The sequence below is a fragment of the Dermacentor silvarum genome, chromosome 11 (genome assembly GCF_013339745.2).
Source record: "Dermacentor silvarum isolate Dsil-2018 chromosome 11, BIME_Dsil_1.4, whole genome shotgun sequence".
NCBI classification, from domain to species: Eukaryota; Metazoa; Arthropoda; class Arachnida; order Ixodida; family Ixodidae; genus Dermacentor; species Dermacentor silvarum.
The window spans coordinates 93,874,225-93,898,740 of record NC_051164.1 but is presented as its reverse complement, the minus strand read 5'-3'; the positions used below and the strand labels follow the sequence as shown (position 1 = coordinate 93,898,740).

General features: G+C 48.9%; 2 protein-coding genes and 1 long non-coding RNA gene across 3 annotated transcripts in view; 1 reads left to right on the top strand and 2 right to left on the bottom strand.

Moving 5' to 3' along the window:
- LOC119433541 (uncharacterized) overlaps positions 1-5,137 on the top strand; it is a 38,851-nt gene extending 33,714 nt beyond the window's left edge. The window contains exon 4 of the long non-coding RNA XR_007464176.1: positions 5,030-5,137. This is a non-coding gene — a long non-coding RNA (uncharacterized LOC119433541). The remainder of the gene's footprint in view (positions 1-5,029) is intronic.
- Positions 1-7,828, bottom strand: part of LOC119433540 (fizzy-related protein homolog) — a 31,612-nt gene extending 23,784 nt beyond the window's left edge. The window contains exons 1-3 of the mRNA XM_037700790.2: positions 7,250-7,828; positions 5,094-5,282; positions 826-1,014 (exon numbers count right to left, since the gene is read on the bottom strand). Coding sequence (XP_037556718.1) covers positions 826-1,014; positions 5,094-5,282; positions 7,250-7,318 — 447 coding nt within the window. The 5' untranslated portion in view covers positions 7,319-7,828. The remainder of the gene's footprint in view (positions 1-825; positions 1,015-5,093; positions 5,283-7,249) is intronic.
- Positions 1-24,516, bottom strand: part of LOC119433311 (alpha-crystallin B chain-like) — a 407,637-nt gene that overhangs the window by 342,417 nt on the left and 40,704 nt on the right.

Sequence of the window (24,516 nt, the reverse complement as noted above, 5' to 3'; positions counted from 1 at the left end):
CTCGTTGCCAACGTACGACGATCAGTCGTTTAAACGGCATATTGTAACAGACACGCGGCCGGGCACATTATTTGCAGCACAAGTGCACTGATGGTGGCCTGGCGCGTACCTATACAGGTCAGTTTGCTTCAGCAGTGCATCCATTTCTATCTATTCTTAAATAAAAACAAACAACAAGCACTTTGACGCAGCATTTCACTGCATTTTCGCATCTGGGCAATGCGGGCTTTCAGGGTTAGCATTGTGAAGACCATTCCACAGCGTGAGCAACTTGTAATGTTGGTGAGCTATAAAATAAGTCAACTTTCATGCATTCAGCACGGCCTTGAAGAAGCAAATCGGTAAGTTCCTGCATTTCACGATCTTGGGAAATTGTTCAGACATGCATTTTATATTTCGAATTATCGATATATCCAACTATATCGCGATCCCCTTCAAGTTCGATATATCCGGGATCATCTGTGCCAGTGCAAGACAGAGGACAGACCGAAGGAAATGGCCGAAGTGCAGACAAGGCTTGGCATGCAATCTACGGTCAACTCCCATCTCTCTCTCTCACAGTCTGCTTTCATTTTAGTGTTGCGCCTCTTCCTCTTCACAATCACTCTATTCAAGCAATGATGAATCTACAACAAATGCTCGTTTAATTCACCTTGGCAACCTCACACTGTCAAGGTGAAGGGCCATTCTATTAAAAACCCTTTCACTGTCTTTACACATCAATCCTATCTGTACTCTTACTGCCATTTATTTATCTTCAATTTAGCAATATGCCACAGTGATAAGCAAGCAAGCGAGAAGGAGGAAAGGAAGCTTAGGACACACCTTGAACGGGATCTTGGAGATCTTGCGTGCCTGCTTGCGAGGAGAGCTGAGCAGCTTGTGGCTCTTGGCACTGACTGGGGAGAGGCTGTAGGGTGACCAGGGCTCGGACGGTCGTCCTGCCCCGTAGCGAAAGAGATTGCCCGACGAGGGCGACTGCCCCTGCGACACACGGCGCTCCTCCGTCGGTTCCTGCGAGCAACCAGAGGCACAGCTGAAACTTACCTTCTTTTGGCATGGGATAACCAAATGAGTCCTACCAAATTCTGCATGGCGGAGCAAGCTTAATGAAACTAAATGTTGACATTGTCATGAAAGCCGCATTATGCTACAAAATAAACCCATACTTTTGTAGCCTTTACACTACCTTTTGGCAACTAGCTCAGGCTAATGCCGCCCACGCACGATTAGAGAGGTTCTAATAAATTGCACAGCTACCTCGCACAGCTATGAGCAAACAGGCTCCAAATGAAGTGGTTAATGTTCAGTTCAGCTACTGTGTCACAGGCATTCTCACAGGCATTTATTTTCCTAGAGAATTCACTAATTAATATCACATGCGTGTTAAAATCAAGTACAAAGCCAAAACTGCAATAAGCGATGTAAAAAATCCCACCTCCCAATCTCAAATCCAATCACGAGCAAATGGTTAGGGATAGAACAGCAATGTTGAGGATTGCCCGGTCCACTCTGGTTTGGATGCAATAAATCCTTTCCCCAAGTGAGAAAAATTGCTATTTCTCTCTCTTATCATGAAAATCTGGTCGGGAAACAATCAAGGGTATTGCATTTTCCCATTTCTGGCCGTAAAAAATTGGATGCATGTTACAACTGAGAATGCATCAGAATTGTGTAAATATGGCATGTTACCTTTATTAGCCCAGTATCTTTATTCGATTTTATCGAGATAATAATGTAGTATAAAATTAAATTATGGGGTTTTATGTGCCAAAACTACGATCTGATTATGAGGCACACCGTAGTGAGGGACTCCGGAAATTTGGACTACCTGGGGTTCTTTAACGTGCACCTAAATCTAAGTACAAGGGTGTTTTCGCATTTCGCCCCCATCGAAATGCGGCTGCTGTGGCCGGGATTCAATCCAGCGACCTCGTGCTCAGCAGCCCCACACCATAGCCACTGAGCAACCACGGTGGGTAAATAAAGTAGTCTGTTCCCCCGAGATAAAAAAAAACATTGTTCTGAAACATTGCCACATGTTTAAGAACACTGAACATTGAAATGCATTTCATAAATTCATCACCACAATCTTTTATCATGGCACCTTTCCCAAAGCAATGATGGTGACTTGCCATGTTTCCAACTAGAGAGGTGCGCATCTGAAATGCATGTGCATTTAAAAAGCTCACCTGAACAAACGACAGAGTGAAAACTCGTGAAGCAAGTGATGTAAGAGAGGGTATCAAATCATTTTTATCATTACGTATATTTATAAGAAGTATGTGAATACATTTTTGCCAGTAAAATAATAATTGAAAAGTATGTACATTATAGTGCAATTATCTTGCTAATAACTATTTTATTCTTTTGCGGGTGGAAGTTTCTTTCAAGGAACATTAAGAAGAATGAGGCACACAGCGTTACAAAGTTTCTAGATTTGAGGGGCTGTAGTACCCAGCGAATTCATGAAGAAATGAAGACTGTCTATGGTGATGATTGTCCATTACATGCCACTGTTTCAAAACAGAAATTTCAAAATTGGTCACATGTCTTTCACTGACCCTCAAGAAAGTGGAAGATTTCATTCTGCAAGATCGACGAGTTAAAATTCCAGTGATCATGCATGAAACAGGCTTAAAGGGGCCCTCAACCACATTTCCTTGAAGCCTCAAAAATACCTTTGACCGAGTATGGTACCTCCAAGGAATATATTACTTAAAGAAATTTCAAAAAGACTCAGTACAAGCGTAGATGCTTCGAGTGGTGGTATTTACTTTTCATATTCGCTCTCAATTTCCTTCGCTCCGAAGGAGCGCCGGGGGCGATCGAGTGGCGAAACCCCGCCTATGGTGTCACGCTAAGTGGGCTCGTTGTGTCATTTATGTTACGCAACAGACGCAGCTATGTATGGCTACGCACAACTGTAAGTGCACACCAGGGCTGGAGTGCACGCTTGCATGCTCCAGCCTGGCTGTGCTACTTGCTGCATACCGGCTTAGTCCTGCTCGGATAGTAGGCAAATCCAGATTGCGCACTTTGTAGCGCTTAAGACTTTGAAGCATATCTAGCCAAGAGTGGCTGGGAGTGAGTGCGCACTGTTGTGCTAACCGCTATTCATCCCGACACGTGGCAGGCGTAGCATAGTATCCCATAGTTTATGGCTAGTAGAGTGTTCCAAACTAATCAAAATTAACGAGAGCTCAAGGCTATGGCACCCCGATAAGCAGTGTGGCCAAGGTTTCATTCCTACAAGGGCGGGTGTGGCAGAGCGTGAGCAGACGATGGTCGGCTCACACTTCTCGAGTGGTGTCAGAAATTGGCCAATAGCATCCAAGTATGAAAATCGGCTACTATATGACAAATGTGTCAGCCCCAAAAAGGGCGAGGACAAGGTTTCTGTTGAAAAGAGAGTGTTTCAAAAAAAGGTGACTTCACACTCTGCTTGCGAGTCCCACGCACCGTGCACAAGAGCAAAATTTGGCCCAGATGTTCACAGCAGTGTATGCTATCTGCGAAATGTGTTTTTTCACCTAGCTCGAGAGGTGGCTCAAGACCCCCTTAAGCTACTGTAGCGTGTGGAACATATTTCATGACAAACTACATATTTATAAGCTGTCTGCATGTTGGGTACCTCAACTGCTGAGTCCTCTTCACAGGCTAAGACGTGACCTGTCAAGGCAGATTCTGACTCTTTTGGAGCATGATGAAGAGGATTTTATTAGTCGTTTGGTAACTATAGACAGACTAAAGAGATGAACAAGGTCTGGAAGCACTGATTCCCATCCGTCGTTCAAAACGATCAAGGTGCAAAGGTCTGAAGGGAAACTCATGTTGTCAGTATTCTGGGATTGTTGTGGAGTCATCCTGACAAACTACATTAATAAAGGTCTAACTATCAACAGCACATGTTACTGCTCACTAATGAAAAAATTACGAGATGTTCTGAAGCAAAAACACTGTTGTAATATCTCCAAAGGTGTCCGTCTTCTTGCTGATAATGCACCCGCTCAAGCTGCTGCGGTGGAAGCAAAACAATGTGGCTATGAAATATTGCCCCATCCACCTTAATCTCCTGATCTTGCGTCACATGACTATTTCTTGTTTCAAGAAATGAAAAAATCTACTGCTAGGTCGGTGACTTGTACAGATGAAGTCAATCAAGAGGCTGAACAGTGGTTTACAATGAAATCTGAGAACCACAATGAAGGCCTACAGAGGATTAAAAAATGCTGCGAGAAATGCATGAATTTGAATTGTGACTACGTACACTACTACTATGTGTAACTACGAAGTAAAATAACCTTCTTAATTCTTTATCCTATGGTAATGATCAGAACATTTTGATACACCCTTGTATAGTGCTCAGCAATTCAAACCAGATAATCGGTATGCATGACAGCCAACACGTTTTGTGCCGCTGGTGAGCGCTGGGTGATCACTTGGAGCCGGGGGGTTGGAAATGCAGCCACAATGCGTCATAAAGGCCCTCATTGTCATCATATACTACAATGTGTCAGTTCGGTGTCCCCAGTGGCCACCGGTGGTGCAAGAAGCACCAGCCGCCATGCAGGCCAATTATGACACTTAAATTGCAGAGCACTGCACATAAAGTTACCATTTTCAGTAGCAAAAATAGCATAAACGTTGTTTTTTGCTATGAACTTAATAAACTTGATTCTGATGAATGGACAAAATCCCCCTGAAAACTTCGAGAGGAGAGCACATAATTCAAATCCTACATATGTATTGTGTGAACATTGTATGACTAAGTGTACTTTTAGGTCAAGCCAACCACATTGGTCACCAGGCAATAAACATTCATTTTGACACCGTGAACCAGGAGAGAGAGACAGAGACAAGGTAAAAGCTGTGCACAAGTCCCTCGAGAATAAAGGAGTCGCAGAAGTATGAGTGGCTGAAAGTATTTAAAATCCCACAAACCTACAGGTTACTCCCGTTTGCATTTTACCTTTTTGAACAATGGCAACGTTACTCATATAAGTACATTTTCTTCTCTTCTTCACAGCTCAATGATCCTTGTGGCACACGCAAAAGGTGCCACATCTGCAAGCCTTCTGAATTTCACTCACCTTAGCATCTTCTATACCGGCTCCCAGTAGCTCATTTTTGATCAGGCAGGCATAGGCCAGGCTGTCCTTGGAGCCATCACTGGTGTCCTTGGCCTTTGGTAGGACACTTCGCTGGGCGCTGTCGGGAATCCTTGCAAGCCCCAACTGCCAGTTCGCTCCCGCCCGGCTTGGAATAAAGCGGTCACCCAGCTGCAAACACAGTGAAACCAAAAAACAGGCATCATGAATGCACTTATGCTGGTAATAGTGCCAACTTAATACAGATGCAACCCACAGTGAAGAATACCTACATAACAATAGCGCCATGCAACACTTTACAAATGCAGCTAATAAAGATGCCCTGTCTATACTGAAACACATACACCCATGAGCAAAAGTATACGGACCACAGGGTCGCCGAAAAAACTGAATTTCTTTGTAATTCAGACGCATAAACTGAAATTGATGAGTACACTGGAAAGTTCGCAATGCCAAGTTTAGACTGCAGCCCTCAATTTCAAGTTTCATTCGCAGGCAGTTGAAAAAAAAAAAAACGGCTTTTTCGCGCAATCCCTGGTTTGTATACTTTTGCTCATGGGTGTACATCTTTTCATGTTTTGCCAGTGGCCATTTTTCAGTGGATTATCACTGTTATCAAGTCATTACTCCCAGTGCAAGACACACCTACAATATTCAAAATTTCTTTATTGTTGTCGCCAATCCTATAGTGAAAAGACTCATCTAATTGGGTTGCATGCGATATGCAAATGATGTACATTCTCGAGTGTATGCGTGCACCAATGATACTTTGGAATGTCCAGTGGGAAACGTATAAACAGCACATAGGCTTGACTCGATAGTTTACGTGACGACTGACAACCGTGCCCATTGCAATCATTGTGATTCATGTGTTTTTGTTGGCCTTTTTGGGCACAAGTTTGCCCAATAGAGAGTTAAGATTCTTAACTGACATTTTCGGCAGTGTTTCTGGTTTTCACTGTCACTCCAACGTGACAATATCAGGGCATGCACATATATAGCGGAATTGACGCATTTTTATTCAGCTTAGTTTTATTCCTCAGAGATATTAACAATTAACACAGCCTAAACTTGGTATGTACTACCAGTATAATTACGTTTATGTGAATGCTCAACGGAGCTGTTTCAACATGTAAAAAAAAAAAAAAAATGTGCCTATGTTATTGCTGATTGCTCGCTTGTAACTCAATAGTAAAGACGACAGGCTGATAATGCCCAGAGTTAACAAGGTGAATATTTGAATATGGTAGGCAGCCACACTCTGATCTATACAAGAACGATTATGTTTGCAATTACACCTTAATGACACCAACCTGGGTGAAAATTAGATGTAAAGACAAGGATAACCATAATGACATAAAATATTGCTAATATTCTGCTAATATTCCTAATTGCTACTATTCCTAACAACTTGTCAGAGGCGCTGCTTTTAAATGTTCCCTTACCATGCCAGATACTGCAATCATAGGAAAACGAAACAGAACAGTGCGTTGTAGCCTTTCAGACAACGTGGTCACATGCTACTCGGTGATAGTGTCTCAAAGGTTTCCTTGAGAAAGCGGCAGAACATATAGCTGTGTCAACAGGAACTCAACAGCTGATTGCACGGCGGAGATTGGTGTATTAAAAGAAGCCGGTTCCCTGATAATATTGTAATGAAACCCGTCTGTTTCAGCCTACATGCAACTTGAAACTTGCACACACAACCCACGTGGAAAGCTTAAACCACGGTGGTTTAAACGCAGCGGCACGAGTTACCGATGGGCGTGACCGGTTGCGAAAGTGTACGTAACGAACGCGTCTGAACATGTCCTGGTGGACTATTCAATCCGCTCTATGGGAACCCTGAGAACGACACACTTCGTAGCTACATGTCTCAAGAATGGGGCCAAGTGTAAGTGACCTGCAAAGGCTGTGAGGAGACTGGCGAAAGTGTACAGAACGAACTCTTCAACACAAATTATTGTTTCCGTGTGCTTTTTTTTATTTTTCTGCTTCTCTCTTTTTTTATGCTACCATCCCTCACACGCGAACTTTAACATCGCACAGACATATAGCCTTTTGCACTTGCCAACCGTATATACACAATCGGAAGAGCCAAATGCAACACGATCCAAACGCGACGCGGTGTCACTTACTGGACTCGCAGGCGACGCGTAACTGTTGCTGCGCTGACCCAGAAGCCGTCGTTCGTACTCGGGATCCATCGCTCAAGCGCTCGCGGTCGCGGCCTTTGAGGCGTTCATAACCACCGCGACACACTCGAGCAGGCGACTTCGCGAACAGCGAGCCGTTGCCGTTCGCACAGTAGTGTTGCCCACAGCAAGCTTGCTTACGAGCACACGATCGACACACGTCACTTCCAGCACGGATTATGCAAAACCACTGGCAGTGGGGGAAACGTAGTTTCCAGTCCAGTCTTCCTCAAAACTTCGTCGATGATGCTTCGAAGAACTAGTAAATGTAAGCAAAAACAAGAGACGCGCTGCACGCCGGAGCGAGGTCTCTGGCTTCAAACCGACGGACGCTGTGATGCAAGCTGGCCTTGGCTGGGATGCTCTGGCGACGCTGAGTGATTTGTCCAGGAGGAATAGCTTACAAGAAGCGCAGCGCGCTTCCTCTTAAGTTATTCGCACCACAGACAAAGTTCCACGCACGGAACGGCAAACATGGCGGTTGCCTCGGTCGCCCAAAAAGCGCTTTCGATTTCGGCCAGGGTTGGCGGCCTCTCCGGCTCTCAACGGCCAAGGGGGCGGGAAGATAGCCAGAACATAGCCAAGTCGGGCCAAGTCTTGGATGCAAGACACCGAAGCGCGGGCAAGTCAAACGAGTAATGCGTGCATTTGTGTCCCATCGTTCGATAGTTATAATTATAGTTCGACGTCATTTAAACGCGTACGTTGAGAGAGCATGTAGGCCAGGAAATATGCATTTATTTATTCAAGGTCCTCACAGGCTCTGAAGTGGAGTATTACGTGAGGGTTACAAAAGGTTCAACAATGAAAAAGAGCAAAAATCTTTTTATACATAAATTCACCAAAATGGAACCTTTACAATAGTTAGCGATAAAGGTAATTTCCAGTTTATACAATTCAGGCTCGATTCGATGGGGGCGAAATGCGAAAACACCCGTGTACTTAGATCAGATTGGAATCGAGACGCCTACGCGGTCTCTGTGGTGGACGCCCATGGCTCACTCGTCAACGCAGCCACGGTGGTTACCAACTTCACTCGCAAAGAAGAAGAAATGGCCATCGCGGTAGCCCTTCAAAGCTGCAAAGGAGCCTCCGTCATTTACTCGGACTCAAGAACAGCCATTAGAACCTTCTCGGCGGCCCTCGTCTCCAGGAAAGCAGCTACGGTTGTCAACAAAATATTCTTCCAAGAAACGGGAGGAGACAACTTCACGTCCCCAAACATCACATGGTTCCCGGCCCACATGGTCAACAATTCCGGACCTCCTGACTGTAATTCGAACGAGCGGGCACACCAACTGGCGCGAGAACTCGCATTCCGCGTCTGCGGTCCGCTCCCTCGCTTCAACCCAGCCTGGAGGGATCTAAACAAAACCCAATCATACCATACCACGAAATCACTTCAAATCATAGGTTATCACGAAGAATTTTTCCTCCTCCTCACCAAAACCTCCAAAAAAGCACAGGCCGTCACTTACAGACAGTTGCAGACTAGGACATACATATCACACCAACAACACTAAGCAGGATCAACCCTGACCTTCCTACTGAATGCCCACACTGCGGCCACGAATACAACTTCGAACTGCCAACGCGGGCACGGACTTTCCTGACCAGTCCTCCTGGGACTCAGCGCTCAGAAGCACAGAGCTCATCGCTCAGCTCAAGGCTGTCCAGAGGGCCCGGGCCGTCGCCCAAGGACACTGTCTACCGGCCCCGACCTGGGTGGAGCCACCGGATTTATTGGCGGGGCCTCCGGCCCCGCTTTAATTCTTTCTCCTCAGGGCCTCAATAAAGTTCGTACTCACTCACTCACTTAGATTTAGGTGCACGTTAAAGAACCCTCGGTGGTCCAAATTTCCGGAGTCCCCCACTACGACGTGCCTCATAATCAGATCGTGGTTTTGGCACGTAAAACCCCATAATTTAATTTTTTAACAATTCAGGCTTCAGTAAAAAATTTGTAAATATACAGGTAATTCAATTTAAAACACGTTCACATGACATATTCACAAAATCAATTCGAAATCAACATTTAAAATGCGCACTTAATTCTTGTCTAAAAAATCGCGCGATTGTGTCAGGAAGACCATTCCAATATTTAATTGCCTGTGGCAGGGCAGATGAAACGCGTTAGTTTTGCCAAAGAGGCGTTGAAAGCTATGTTCATTATGCAGACGTCTTGATGAACGGAATGGACGAGTTAAGGTTATGGAAAACGAATGCTCACTGTGAAATATTTTGTGCAATCAACAAAGTAGCAAAATAGTTCGACGTTTTTCTAAAAGCGGTAGTGTTAGTGCTATCTTGATGCTTGTTACGCTAGAATGTGTGCTATAATCTCTGACGATGAAACGAGCGGCTCGGTTCTGAGTAGCTTCAAGGTCATTGATTAGATAAGTTTGGTAGGGTGACCAAATGGGCGCAGCATATTCAAGCTGAGGGCGGACAAATGTTTCATCTGCTAGCTTCCGAGTAGTTTGAGGAGCATCGTAAAGATTACGCTTCAGATAGCAGAGTGTACGTGATGCTTTTGCTGTAATTGTGATGATGTGAGTTGACCATGAAAGGGTTGGTGTAAGATGGGCGCCTAGTTAGTTATATGAGCATGTGCTGGAACGAGAACGGTTGTTGAACGTGTAGTTAAATGAAGAATTCATACGTTTACGACTAAAGGTAATCAAATTGCATTTTTCTGTATTTAAAGTCATTTGCAATGAGGAACACCAATGGGAGATTCGATCACGGTCTTGTTGAAGAGTGATGTGGTCATGATGCGCATCAATTTTTCGGTATACGATGCAGTCATCCGCATACAACCGAATTGTCGATGAAATACTGGAAGGAAGGTCGTTTATTAAAATGGGAAATAAAAGTGGCTATACAGCGTTGGAGCCTCCGCTGCGGATGGATGGACAGATGGATGCTAGGAGCGTCCCCTTTGGAACGGGGCGGTGGGTTGCGCCACCAAGCTCTTGTTATTATATTGCCTAATGTTCTACCTATTAAAAAAAAATCTCACCATACCTTCTGAACCCCTATTGGGAACTTCGCTTTATTGCGATAGCAATTATATGAACACCCCAAGCGGATTTATGCCCTCGTCGTCGCCGTTGCCGTGAGGTTCCGTATAAAGTCCAATGGCGATAAAATCGTCGCCGCGCACCGTATGCCGTATGTGCGAGTGAAAGCGCCCGAGGGACGCGCGCTTTCACGGAGAGCGAACGCACGGCGGAGAGCAAACGCGACGTCTTCCGTTGCGCGAAAGACTGGGGGGATGGGAGGGAGCGGGGCGACGTTGTGCTGCAGCACCAATTGGCGTATCTTGCGACCGGGCGCAAGGGAAACTGGCGACTCAGTCTCCCACGCGAAAGGAGGAAAGCGGGAAGGCTGCGCGGAAGGGAGGGGGTGCGGCTTCTACTCTGCCAGCAACTGCGTACTGGTACATTGCGCGGCTGCGGTCGGTCGCGCGCACCGCATCTTGAAAGCGATCTGCACACGGCTCCTTCCTTTGAATGCGCCGTTGTTTCGCCGCTCAGTTTCCGTTGAAGCGATAGACCGCACGAACCTTCGCTCGCTGCTGCTGCCGCGCTTGCTCACGTCAGCGTTTTGACAGTTCTGCGACCATCGAGTGTGATCTACTCATGCTTGCTTGTGCGCGCTGACACCATGCTTGCTAATTCAGTTAGTAAGCGAATGTTTCTAAGTTTATGCAGCCGATAAAACTACTATCCTTACTCTGTATAGCTCGCTACTAATTTGCTATCGCAATTGATGCTCCGCCTTTCGGGCGAAACTGCGACTTTTTTGTACGTCTCCGTTGTTTGTCGTTTCCCTACTTTCCCCAATCTTCCAATAGCTTCTTACTAAACTCTATTGTGGACATGTTTACTTTACCCCTGCTATCGCTGAATCCAAGGGCTTCAAGGAGGCCAGAGGTACCTAAATCAACCACTGGGCAGATATCTTCACATTCTAATCAAACATGCTCCATCGTTTGTTGTTGTTGTAGCCTATCACAACAACAAACGATGGACCTTCGTTTCCCTAGCTTTGCCGCAGCAAGCACATGCTTCTTCTTCCTTGTTGTATCTCGCTTTATAAGTGCGTGTTCTAAGGCGTGCTAATCTCGCTTCGAAAAGTAAAGCGCTTCCCTTTGAGTTGTCATAAATTGTTTCGTTCCTGATTTCGTTTTTCCTCTTAATAAGTAGTTACTCTCTGACTTTCCGCTTGACGTTCTTTGTTGTCATGTTGCTCACCATACCGGCCGCATGCTTGCTGGTAAAGGATGATACACACTAGGCCGACACGGCACCGATTTCGGTCTGCCGAATTTTGGCGACAGCGTTTTCCTTCCTTTAAACCGTTGGCCACAGCGTTTTCCGTCCTGTAAGCTGCTCGCGTCATCAGTCGGCAGACCAAAATCGTTCTTGTGTGGGCGTCGTGTGAATCAGCCTTAAGCGTCCTATAGTTCTTTTCCACCACGGTGAATCAATGTTTTATAGCGAAGCTGTTTATGGCTCGGCTAATTCTGTGCGTTTGTCGTGTGCTTGTGCAAAAATGAGGGCCGATTCTGGTGATGGTGCAGAAAGGGTCCAAGCACAATGGCACATACCTTTGTGGACTCCGGGTGATGGGCTCCGGGACCTGTAGCGTGCCCTTGAACTACCCTTGTCACACCTTGGCACCAAAGAGGTCCCAGGAACAAGGGAGACTACGATCGGATCTTGGCCCAAAGGCCGACCCGAGTCTGCCATGTCTACGTTCGCGCCGCTCTCTTTTTCGGCGTTCCAACTGCTTGCGTGCCTAGTTTCCTGCCGCTCTCTTGGGGCGGCGGCACCGTCGCGGGTGTATATAAGGCAAGTTGCCGTTTTCCACTTTGAATTCCCCTTCTCTGAATTATCTCGTCATAATGGCCAAGCTGCGTGTAGCGCGCACTCCGGCGACGATTTCATTCTCGTGTTTGTTCCTGCCGTCACTCTACGTATAGGCGCTGCTCCTTGGGAGTCCGGATACGCGGCCTCCCCATTCTGTGTCACCTCTGTGCCATGTGCTAAACAGCTTCGCTGGTCATTCATCTTTACAGAGTGGAATGGCTCATGATTCAATAAATTACTGCTGCGATGCTCGTCCATTGCGAAGTCTTGGACTGTCGGTTCAGAGCGTTCCGCATGCAGCGGGACCAAGGCAGCAAACCAAGCGATATACAGGGTGTCCCAGCTAAAGGTAGCCAATGTTTTAAAAACGATGGAGTGTACTAGGAGGCTCAAACCAACTCAGTGGTGTTGAAGATCGCGTGTCCTATATATATATATAGTCTGTGGTATCTTTTTCGTTTTGCAAAGTCAATTAATTAGTATAAATTAATTGCAGAACTTTTTAAATATTGACTTTACCAAGAAAGTGCCAATACGAAAGTCGTAGATCACATTTAAAAATGGCTGACTGAAGTGTTTGCAATTAAGTACCATTGATAGAGCGTCTTGTAATTGCCTTTAAAGAATTAAGCCGGCGAAATGCAAAAACAAGCGGGTGATAGCACCACTATTTCAGCACTCCCAGGCGACCGATCAAGAAACGAAATCGGCGTATCTGTACAGCGGTTCCGGGACGGGCTTGGCGTTTCCGAAGGCCGCAATGTTCGCGCCAGCAACTGTCGCTAGTTAGATATGATAGCAAACGAATAGAAGAGCATGACAACAGCATTTTCCTTCCCGATTAAACAGTTCCGCGGTCAACATTTACTCAAACCCGAGCTTTTTTTGTTTTTTTTTTCTTCTTGCCTTGCCTGTTCGGGCTTCATCCCACAAGTGAAGCGAATGATATGTTTATGCCACGTCACGTCGAAGGGCGACACACCTTCATCACCGCCGCTCGCTCTGTGCGCCCGATCGCGATAGGGCATGTGAGTGAGTCTCGCAAAAAGGCATGCGAACAATGTTTTTTACTGATCGGTCGTTTGGGGGCGCTGAAATAGTGGTGCTATTAAAGCCCCTATATTTATAAAAGTAGCGCCATTCTTAGATCTTGCCGCCACCACGCTCACCCCGGCGCTTCCTCCTCGCCCTCTCTTAGCCGCCTCCTGTCGCCCCAGCCTCCTCCGCTCCCCCATTGGCCAATCCGTGTCACGTGGAAGTTCGCGTCGCGCTTTTGTATATTTTTTTCTTTCCAGCGCGCTCCGACTGCCATTCTCGGGCCTGTGCGACGAAAGTGCTGTACGCACAAACGGATCAAACGTGTTAGGGACAAGAACTTCGTTGTGATAGCATGCTGCTGCGCCTTAAGTTGCCGCAACCGACAAGGCGAGGGCAAAAGGCTTTTCTTGTACCATCCGGCGTGCGCAAACGCTTGCTGCACACTTGATATTTGCGCCGTCTCGCATCGTCGCGTTGCTACTTCCAAAACGGCATTATTAAGACCAGTTACGAAGCAAAATCGCTCCTCAAAAACTTCTCCGCAGGGCGCGATCAAAGTTTTCCTCGGATTTCCTCTGGTAGCGCGTTAGCTGTCGTCTGCCACGGCAGGCCCGACGCAGGCGGCGCCACTGTCGATATCGCGCCTCGATCGCGCTGGTCGCGCCGAGCGCGATAGTGGAACGGAGGAAGAGGGAAGTGGATGGCGCTACTTTTTATATATAGGGGCTTTAGGTGCCACTGTCGATATCGCGCCTCGATCGCGCTGGTCGCGCCGAGCGCGATAGTGGAACGGAGGAAGAGGGAAGTGGATGGCGCTACTTTTTATATATAGGGGCTTTAGGTGCTATTAAAGCCCCTATATATAAAAGGTAGCGCCATCCACTTCCCTCCTCCTCCGTTCCACTATCGCGCTCGGCGCGACCTGCGCGATCGAGGCGCGACATCGACAGTGGCGCCGCCTGCGTCGGGCCTGCCGTGGCAGACGACAGCTAACGCGCTACCAGAGGAAATCCGAGGAAAACTTCGATCGCGCCCTGCGGAGACGTTTTTGAGGCGCGATTTTGCTTCGTCAGTCAGTAACTGGTCTTAATAATGCCGTTTTGGAAGTAGCAACGCGACGATGCGAGATGGCGCAAATATCAAGTGTGCAGCAAGCGTTTGCGCACGCCGGATGGTAAACAAAAAAAGCCTTTTGCCCTCGCCTTGTCGGTTGCGGCAACTTAAGGCGCAGCAGCATGCCATCACAACGAAGTTCTTGTCCATAACACGTTTGATCCGTTTGTGCGTACAGCACTTTCGTCGCACAGGCCCGAGAATGGCAGTCGGAGCGCGCTGGAAAGAAAAAATATACAAAAGCGCGACGCGAACTTCCACGTGACACGGATTGGCCAATGGGGGATGGTAAGTGGTTCTTGAGGGAAAGGGAAAGGTTGGCGCTATCTTCTGCAGCCCTTGAGGGAGCACGGCTCAGCGCCAACGGGGAGGGGTAAGTGGGAGTGAAAGAAGGGATAGAGTGGAGTCGCCATGGCTGGGCGAAGCAAAACCGGCAGGCATAGGCGGCACGTATCAGGCCGAGATGGAAGGCCTTGGTGTGCTGCAGAGTCTGCAGGGGTGTTGTGCCAGGCCGGTCAGGCCCGGGGTGGGGTGGGAGGCCGTGAGCCTTCCCGCTTGTAGAAATGTCCTTAAAGGCGTGCGGAGAGCCCTGACGAGTCAAGGAACTCCACGACGCCTCGAAGTGCAGAAAGGTGGTGTCGGTCGGGGAAGAGGAGATCTTCCTCCTTGCCAGAGGGGAGGCCCAGGCGGCGGAACTCCTGCAGGAGTGGACCCCGCTGCTGGAGGTACGCCGGGCAGGCCAGCAGGAGATGTTCGATCGTCTCCGGCTCCCCGCAGGAGCTGCAGGCCGGGGACGTCACTCGTCCCAGTCGGTAGCTGCGTGCTGCCGTCCAGCTGCAGCCGATGCGGAGCCGGAGAAGGAGCGAGGTCTCCCTGCGAGCCAGGCCTCGCTGGGGGAGTGGTCGTGGGGGGCATCCCAGTGCCACCCGTTTGTCTGGGTGGTGGGTCGCCAGGTGTCGCCGCAGCCTCAGTCCTGTGAAGTCGCCCTCCGTCACGGCCCGACTGAGGGGCACAGTGGTGTGGTGGGCGTCCTTCGCCAGGGTGTCGGCTGCCTCGTTGCCCGGGATCCCTACATGGGCGGGGATCCAGTGCAGGGACACCGGGTGGCCTGCGTCCTGCAGCGCTGTCAGCCGGGTAGACAGCAGTGCGACTCCAAGGCTGGCGCTTTCTGGCCTCTGCAGGCCGAGGAGGGCTGCCTTGGAGTCGCAGAGGATGGCCGCTGGTACCCCAGGAAGCTCCTCGGAGAGTAGGTCGACGGCCAGGTGGAGGCCTGCCACCTCCGCTGCAGCTCGACTGCAGCGGAGGTGGCAGGCCTCCACCTGGCCGGAGCGGAGGAGGCTGGGGCGACAGGAGGCGGCTAAGAGAGGGCGAGGAGGAAGCGCCGGGGTGAGCGCGGTGGCGGCAAGATCTAAGAATGGCGCTACTTTTATAAATATACGGGCTTTAGGTGCTATTAAAGTTCTATATAAGAAAAGTACCGCCATCCTTTGATAAACGCCGCTTCTCTCTTTCCTGTATCTCCGATTGGACGATGATAGCGCGCGCTTTTCACTTCTTTATTTTTTTCCTTTTTTCCGCCTCAGAGCCATGTTGAAAGTCCTCTGCGCAGCCGCAGTCGCCGGCGGCGGCGGCGGCGCGCGCCCGGCCTGAAAGCTTCAACGTGGACTTTCTAGGTGCGCCACCGTCGACTTGGCTTTCGCCAGAAAAAAGTAAAGAAAAAAGCAAGCGCTTTAGGAGAGGAGGCGGCGGAGGAAAGAGTAGATGGCGGTACTTTTCTTATATAGGGATTTTAGGTGCTATGGGCTATCACCCGCTTGTTTTTGTATTTCGCGGGCTTTCTTTAAAGGTAATTACAAGACGCTCCATAAATGGTACTTAATTGCAAACACTTCAGTCGGCCATTTTTTAATGTGATATACATCTTTCGTATTGGCACTTTCTTGGTGAAGCCAATATTTAAAAAGTTCGGCAATTAATTCACGTCATCGAAGGGCAAATACAAACTGGAAAGTTACGGTTGCCCCAGTTTCTAACAAGTCATTTTCACATTTCATTGCGTCCGAGCCACGTCCAAGGCAATCGTAAGATAACCGCAAGAATAAAAAGAACGAAAAAAAAAAAGGCCAGCTAAAACGGTCGATAAATCGCTGCCTACAGTACGAAGACGACTCATTATCACCGTTGGCTCGCATGTCTCCTCAGAATAGGTAACCAGCCAGGGCCGGTATTTCGTAGCGATGCCTTTCCGGTAATAATGCCTTTTCGCGCTTATCGCGCTTTGTCAGTGGTCAGAGCAACGGTCCGCTCGCGTTATCAACGGGATCAGCCGGCCTTGAGCGGTGGATGATAAGACTAGTATAGAATAAGTCATAAGTCATCGCTACAAAATCGCGGCCCAGCACTACAGTGCCAGCACCGAACCTGAGGAGCTATCAAAGCGCTGTGTCACGGTTTCACGTCGGCGCAAATAGCGGAAGGGGAAGCTTCTGGGGAAACCCTCCAGACGGAGACGGTCTGCGCCTGCGCGCGAAGTCGTGTCTTGCGGTTGTAAACGTTATCCCTAGCACAGTGTATCCCTAGCCAACTCTCATGCAGAGCGCGCCGATAGCCGTGCTCTTTTCCCGGTAATTTTGGAGAGGCGCTTATTCTGCACGTTTCGTGCTCGCTGCTGCTGCAGAAACTCGATCGGGTCGTCGACCGTGGGCCTTCGCGCGAGAACGTGTCGCACGTCGTTGAAAATTGCGTGACTGGTTAGTAGGAATACACTTGGCGACCGCTGCGCCCGAATTTCACGTGAGAATTGGTGAGCAAGAATGCCGGCTCGGACGCCAGAAGAAACTGCGCGCCCTTTTCAACGCGTCATCAGCTGAGAGACACTCGGAGTAACACCTGAGCGGCGAAAAGAACGGGCACCAAGCTGAAAGTTGCGAATCAGTGCGAATGCGCATGCCGTTGGCGCCCGGCTGTTGACCGTAATTCGGTCAACCAATAATCCTGAAGCCAATAGTCCCTGCATCTCCCAGCGTCCCCGCCTTCGAATCCACCGGGACCGCCGTGGTGAGCGAAACCTCGCGCACGGTCATGGGCAAATTCATTGGCGTTAGGAACATTGGGATGTACGTTGGCCCCCATGTGGGGCGGGAACCATTTTATGGTGTGAAACCCGGCTGCCCCCTTGCTGCCGAGGATTGCTGCTGCCTCCCGCGAGATCGAGCCCGAGGCGAAAGCCCTAGCTGCGGACCGCGAGTCTGAATATATTTGAACGCGATGGGTCCTTCATTGCGATAGCGATGGCCACTTGCTCAGCCACCGTTGCCAAAACATTTCTAACCGAGGCAGAACATAGGAGTTTGCCAGTATGGTCGACCGAAACCACTGCGAAGCAATGGGAACGCCCGTACTGGGCTGCATCGACAAAGGCTGCGAGATCCCGACTATCTGCAACCGATTTCAATAAAGAACGGGCCCGAGCTATGCGGCGCCCTACGTTGTATTGCGGGTGGACATTTCTTGGAGGTGGAGCTACAGTAAACGTGCCTCTGATTGAGGACGGTATAGAGTGAATTTACGCTCGTTAGTCTCCATAAGACCGCAGCCTATGGATTCCAGTGTGCGCCTACCAGCCCGCGAGAACGATAGACGCACGATCTGAGCCATCTGCTGGGCCTCGATCACCTCTGAGAGGGAGTTATGCATTCCTAATTGTATGAGCTTCTCGGTGCTGGTGGTGATAGGCAAGCCTAGAACTCGCTTTATGCTTTTGCGCATTAGTGAATCGATTTTTGCTTCTTCCTATTTGGACCAGTGCAGCGCCGAACCGACGTAATTATGTGGCTCATGAGAAACGCATGGTAGAGCCGAAGAAGATTGCTCTCGCTCAGCCCTCCCCTGCGGTTCGAGACCCTGAGTATGAGCCTAAGCATGTTCTCTGTCTTGGAGGTGATGCGGGCTATAGTCTGGGAGTTTCCCCCCTTGGACTCCAGTAGGAGTCCAAGAATCCTGATGGAGTCTACCCTGGGGATCATCAGTGCATCCCGTGTGTATATAGCTATGGGAATCTGCTCTAAAGGAGTGGGGTTCCTCACCCCTTGTCGGGTGGGTCTGTACAGTAATAACTCAGACTTAACCAGTGACAGGCTCAGGCCCGAACTGACTAGAAAGTTCTCCGTTATGTCTAGTGCCTGTTGAAGTGCCTGCTCTACCCCGGCGTCGGACCCTCCCATGCACCACACGGTGATATCATCCGCGTAGAGAGCATGGTTAATCCCGCGCGCCATGGCGAGTCGCTCCGAGAGGCCCTTCATGGCAATATTGAAGAGTAGAGGAGATATGACTGCCCCCTGTGGGGTGCCTCTCGCTCCCAAGGTAAATTCCTCGGATTTTACTTGGCCGATCTTGATGGTAGCCCTGCGATCCCTGAGAAAGGAGCTAACGTATGCGTGGAAACGTTGTCCCAGTCCCATATCCGAGACTGCCTCAAGCACAAACTTGTGCGAGATATTGTCAAAAGCTTAAGCCAGGTCTAGAGCTAGTATGCCTCTAGTATATCCCTGGTGTAGTTGTCAATAATTTGTCTCTTAATAAGGAGCATGACGTCCTGTGTGGATAGTGCAGGTCTAAATCCTACCACATCGTGTGGAAATAGCTCTTTGCATTCTATGTACCGGGATACCCGATTGTGAATCGCATGTTCGGCCACCTTGCCCACGCAGGACGTAAGCGAGATAGGCCGCATGTTCTCCGGTGCTAGAGGTTTGCCTGACTTTGGGATGAGCACAACCGAGGCAGTCTTCCAGGATTCGGGGACTAGCCCGAAAGAAATAGAGAAAGAAATTCAAGAGGGGACACTCGGCAAAAACAGGCAACAGGAAGCACGTCACCATACGTCACGCTATAGTATTGATGCCGAACGTTAGCTGCCGCGAGCATCGAAAAAAAAGAAAGTGAAATTAAGTTAACAGATGTTGTTTTATTTTTTTACTTCTTTGCCACGAAAACTAAAACGTTTTGCGTATAAAGGAACTTAAACTTCGTGACTTATTTTTCGTGCGTTACCTAGCGACAGGCCAATGATGCGCCAGATGCATGCGTCATCCGCCAGACACTCCACCGGAGCGAGCGAGGAGGGCTGCGCGTTTGAGCGCTCGCCCGCAGCGACCCGTCTGTCTTTTTTTTTTTTTTAATGTAGCCTGGTTTCTTGGGCACCCGGCGCATTCTTGCGTTCCTTCTGCACTGGCACAAGACACCACTGCACTATTGGACTACGGCAAGGTGAGAAATTTTGTATCACAGTCTGCAACGCAATTAGGCTTACGGCACTGGACGGAGACTTAAGACGCATGCAGTTAGCGAAAAACACCTCGGCCGTCCTGGCGCAGTTAATTTGAGTTAATGAAGCGTGCTGGGACATGATTCCGACGCTTCCTATAGGGGATTATTGTAACTTATTTTGGTTATGTTGAGGCACACTGGCCGCACAGGGCGCTGTGACGCAGTTAGCCAGAATCAACGTTACTAGACTAGTAACGTTGGCCAGAGCCAACTCGGCCGTGGTGCGTAGTCTAGTGCATCTTGCTAGGAGAAGTTTGTGCCGCTTTTTCTGACGCCAGACATTACTGAAAAGTAATTTCGTAACTTTTTGGGGCACTTTTGAGAGCACGCTGGCCGCACAGCGCGCTATGACGCAGTTAGCGATAAGCAGCTCGGCCGTGGTGACAAAGTTAGTTTGGCGTGTAATCAACCTTAGAGGGACATGTTTGTGACGTTTTTTTTTTTTATTTTGTGCCCCCGCAACAACATATCCCTTCTTTCGGTACTCACGCCTGTCGAAAACGCGATGATTGCCAAGAGTGATAAGTTATAACATGGGAGTGTGTTGCTGGCGCAGGCAGAACGCGTGAAAGATAACGCCGAGGAACATATCAAAGACTTGTAATTAGAAAATTCAGTCTTCTAAAGGACTGGAAACAGACTTTGCACCCACGCATTTGTCTTGAGTGCGAGTAGAAGGCATTCTGCGAACATCTAGCATGGTCCGGCTGGGGGCCTCTATTGCGTCCGTCGCGTCGCCCGAGGCCAAGTTTTGGAAACGCGAAGTCGCCCGTGTATTTGTGCTGCTAAAGTGCCGGAAATGGGGGAATGCTTGGAAATCAGATGTTTTCATATTTTATGGTATGGGTTGGGTGAGTTGGGTATATTTTCTACGCCATGTATGTAAAACCGAATTGCTTTTGTTTGTAATGCCGCCCATTCCCCGCTTTCGCACGTTTCTCCTCTACACTCAGTATTCCTATGTCTAAATATCAAAATGACACATGATTGTAACATGCCGTTACATGCTTGTAATTAACTTTTTTTTCAGCTGATGCCGTCCGGTGGAGCTTCATACGGGAACTACTGCTTACCTGGGGTCACAACGTTGGATGAACGCACAAAAAGCGCGGAACGAGCTTTTATATAGAGCAAAATAAATATATCCTCATTGCACAAGGGGTCTTGCGTCTACTATGTGAAATTGCACGTGGCACAGATTCGATGGGACTTGTCAAGATCGTTCGCAATCATTTTTATCAAACAATAAACCGATTCCGCACCAAGACCGTGCGAGGTCGAGCAGAAAATAAAAAAAAAAGGGGGGGGGGGGCGCAGCCGGCGTGCTAGCTATAGCGTTCAAAATGCGCGCGCCCAAAAACCGAAACCGGAAGAGATTGATGCCGATCGTTTGGCGCGCTGCTCTATTCGCGACTCCAGCAATTCATGCGACACCTAGCGGCGAGCGCCTGAAACCTCACACGGAGGTCGGAGCGTCGGAGCAGACGCTCCGTCCGTAGCCTTCGTACTGCGATCGGGTGCGCTTCTAGTACGATATAGGCGCTGAGCCGTGCTCCCTAAAGGGCTGCAGAAAATAGTGCCTTTTCCTCTTCACAACAACAATCTCAATCTCTCAATCTAGATCTCTAGTACGATACGATGGAGCCACCACCTACGAAACTCCGCACGGCCGTGGAATTATGCTGCGTTTTGCAGTTTTGCGCCGCCGAAGAGCCACATGGATTGCGAATCTTATCATAAGCTGCGACAACGGCAATAGTTGTGTTCTCAACATCTTGCTCGAGAAAGCTTTTTTTTTTTTTTTTTTCAGACGAGGGTCAGTTTGTTGTTTGTGTGAAGAGAACGTGATCCTGTTGCTGGTACTACGTTTGTAGTAAAGCGCTACAGCGAACTTCAGAAAGTTTGCGTTGAGGTTGTTACTGCCATCGTGATAACGTTCAGCGTATGCGTGCTGCAACATGCAGTTTCACGTGATAGCCGGCGTGGTAATGCAGTTTATGGTGCGAATGTAGTCGCGGTACTCAAGGTTTCCTTGATTAAAGCTGTTATATCGGATACATGCGGCGCACAACGTGGAACAACCGCGTATGGTACATCAGCGAAAATCGGTACATCGGATTTTCAGGTACTCCCCGGCAACGTCAGTAAATCGTTCTATGTAAGACCACGTACGCGCCAACGTGCAAAATAACTATGGGGTGGCATAGCGGTACGCCTCCCTTGCGACCTGGACACGCTACCCGTGTAACTAGTGCAGATTAGTAGGCGCTTATCTGAAAGTGCGTAATTATCAAAGCAATTGCATCCCTTATCAGTGTATGAAGGAAATTGGCAGTTCAGAGGCGAACACAGTTTTGGCCACTTAAAGTGCAGGATACGTCAATTATAGAATAACATGGAAAATTAATTAGATTCATAATGCAGTAGCTTAGTTAACATTCATTTACACAGAAACATTTGTTTTATTTCATTAGTTTACACAGCAGCCATAAACGACATGTTCGTAGAAAGCGGGGATGAGTAATCACTCATGGTCAGGTCACGCAGCACAAGCCATACCTGTACATGGTGTGCAAATGTGTTTTTATTGTAGTAAGCAGATCTCTCAGTTTCTTATATATCGTTTTGTTCTCTACGAGAGAAACAATGCGCCAACTAGTGTAATAACTACAGCTAAGCGAAGCAGCAGTCACGTTGCGCAAATCTTGAATGTAAAATAGATAACAGGAACGCAAAAGTAGCGGGAAAGGTTCGCCACAGATTCGTAGTGCATGCTCGCGAGAAAATGCAAAGCTTGATTTTAGGTTCGCTTGCTCTCTGGACTGAAAAGAGCGTGCAGAGTTTGCGCCTTCGCCGAACGAACAACAATGAGAAAGTGCATGCGCGCCGGCGGCGCATTTATCCGCATGTACAGCGGCAACAGCTGATCGAGCAAGTCGGTGCGCTGCTGCGGGCCATGTTAAACGTGCCAAACTGAGCAGGTTGTAAGATTTCGGCAATCCTGGCGAGGCCAGCGTGACGTATCCAACTTCGCCGGCCGCTGTCTCGCACGCTTGAAACGCCGGACTATCTATCCATACCTTCACAGTGAGTCAAAGCAGCAGAAACGTGCTTGTACTTTTCCGACAATCCGACAGTGCACGAGTACTTCGGTTCCACGACAAGAATACATCGGTGATTTTCATCAGAATCTCGTGGGCGTCCGCTGTCACGCCAGATGTTTGCACACACCGTGCGACCATTTCAGCCTCATTACCCACTGTGCCTCTCTCAGATCGGCTAAAATGAGGTCGGCGTAAGCTACCCGCTTTCCTCCCACAAAACAGTGGAAACTGGCATCACACTGCATGAAAATCATCAAACTACAGTGTACTGTACATCCAACACAGTGGTTGCGGCGACGGGGGGACTTCCGTATAGCCGCCATGTTGCACAGTGTAGCCAGACGCGGCCAGTTTTCGCAGCGCCCACTGCAGTTCATTTGAGTTGCGATATCCGCTATTGTTGAATTCCTTTCACTATGCCGGGAGGTGGATCCCTGTCTTCAATATAAGGACCGATTGTCACTGTTAGAGCCCGTTTATACACACGACGAACAACCAGCCTGTTTTGGTTTTATGTCGACGTAAACAGGGGAAGGGGAAGCTACTGGGGAAAAAATAGACGGATGCTGTCAGTGCCGCAGCCGAGTATTACGGCTAAATCCACGGTCCCTAGACAACTCTCTATAGGGACATTTCCAGAAAGCGCGCGAAGACCGCGGTCTCGGCCCGCTAGTGTACGTTGGGCTCTCGAGCGCGCTGCTGTGTCGGGCACTCGGCCGGGTCATTGGCAGCGGTTCATAGCACCAGGCTGTGCCGCACGTCGGCCAGAACTGTTTAACTGGGTCGCCGCAACACGCTTGGCGGCTGCCACATTCAAAGTTGATGGATAATTGGAGAGGGAGCTGCACTTGGGCACTGGAAGACCTTGCGCGCCATTTTCAAGCTCTCGCTGGTTCGTCGTCTGTCGGGAGAAGCTCTGAGTACCGGAGACGTGCTGGGGACCGGCGAAAAGGACTGATACCACGCTGCATACTTCGAAACGGTATGAACATACAATTTCTCAATATATTGAGAAACTCTATGGGTATGAATATGCGTGCCAAGGGGACGCACAGTTGTGGCGGGAAGCTTTTGGCGGGAAACCGACTCCGGGTTCCCGCCAAAAGAAACCGCCACAACTGTGGGTTCCCTTGGTACGCATATTCATACCCATACAATTTCTCAATATATTGAGAAACTCTAGGGGTGTGAATATGCGTGCCAAGGGGACCCGCAGTTGTGGCGGGAAGCTTTTGGCGGGAAACCGACTCCGTACAACGGACATTCAGAACGGGACAGTGTGCGCGTCGCTTGCAAGTGCCGAACTGCTTGCTGGATTTTGTGGACTTGGTCATACCTCGGAATGACGAAAAAGACAGTTTAAGGACTTGCTCCAAGCGGCGGCGGAAGGCAGCAACGGTAAGTGTGGATGCTTAACCTCGCGGTGATTGAGAAACCGTTCGTTTCTTTAGCACGAACTTACTGGCAAACTGTGCGATGTCAGTGTGAGCAGTGCGTGGCAAGACTAAGGTAGAGTAAACCTAAAACCAGACAGTGGTTACTTGAATACCGCCGATAAAGCATTTTGCTGTGACGAACGCATGATGAGGGGCTGCTGCGCATGTTTATACCTTCATGCATAGCGAAAAGGTAGCAGGGCTCGGCAGTTCGAAAGTTAACGTTTGCGCTTGTGGAGGTTAAGGTGTCTTTCTGCATCTCAGCCCCCAGCTCGGGCGTGGTGCCAGTCTTTTGCCAAGCTCGTTCCCGT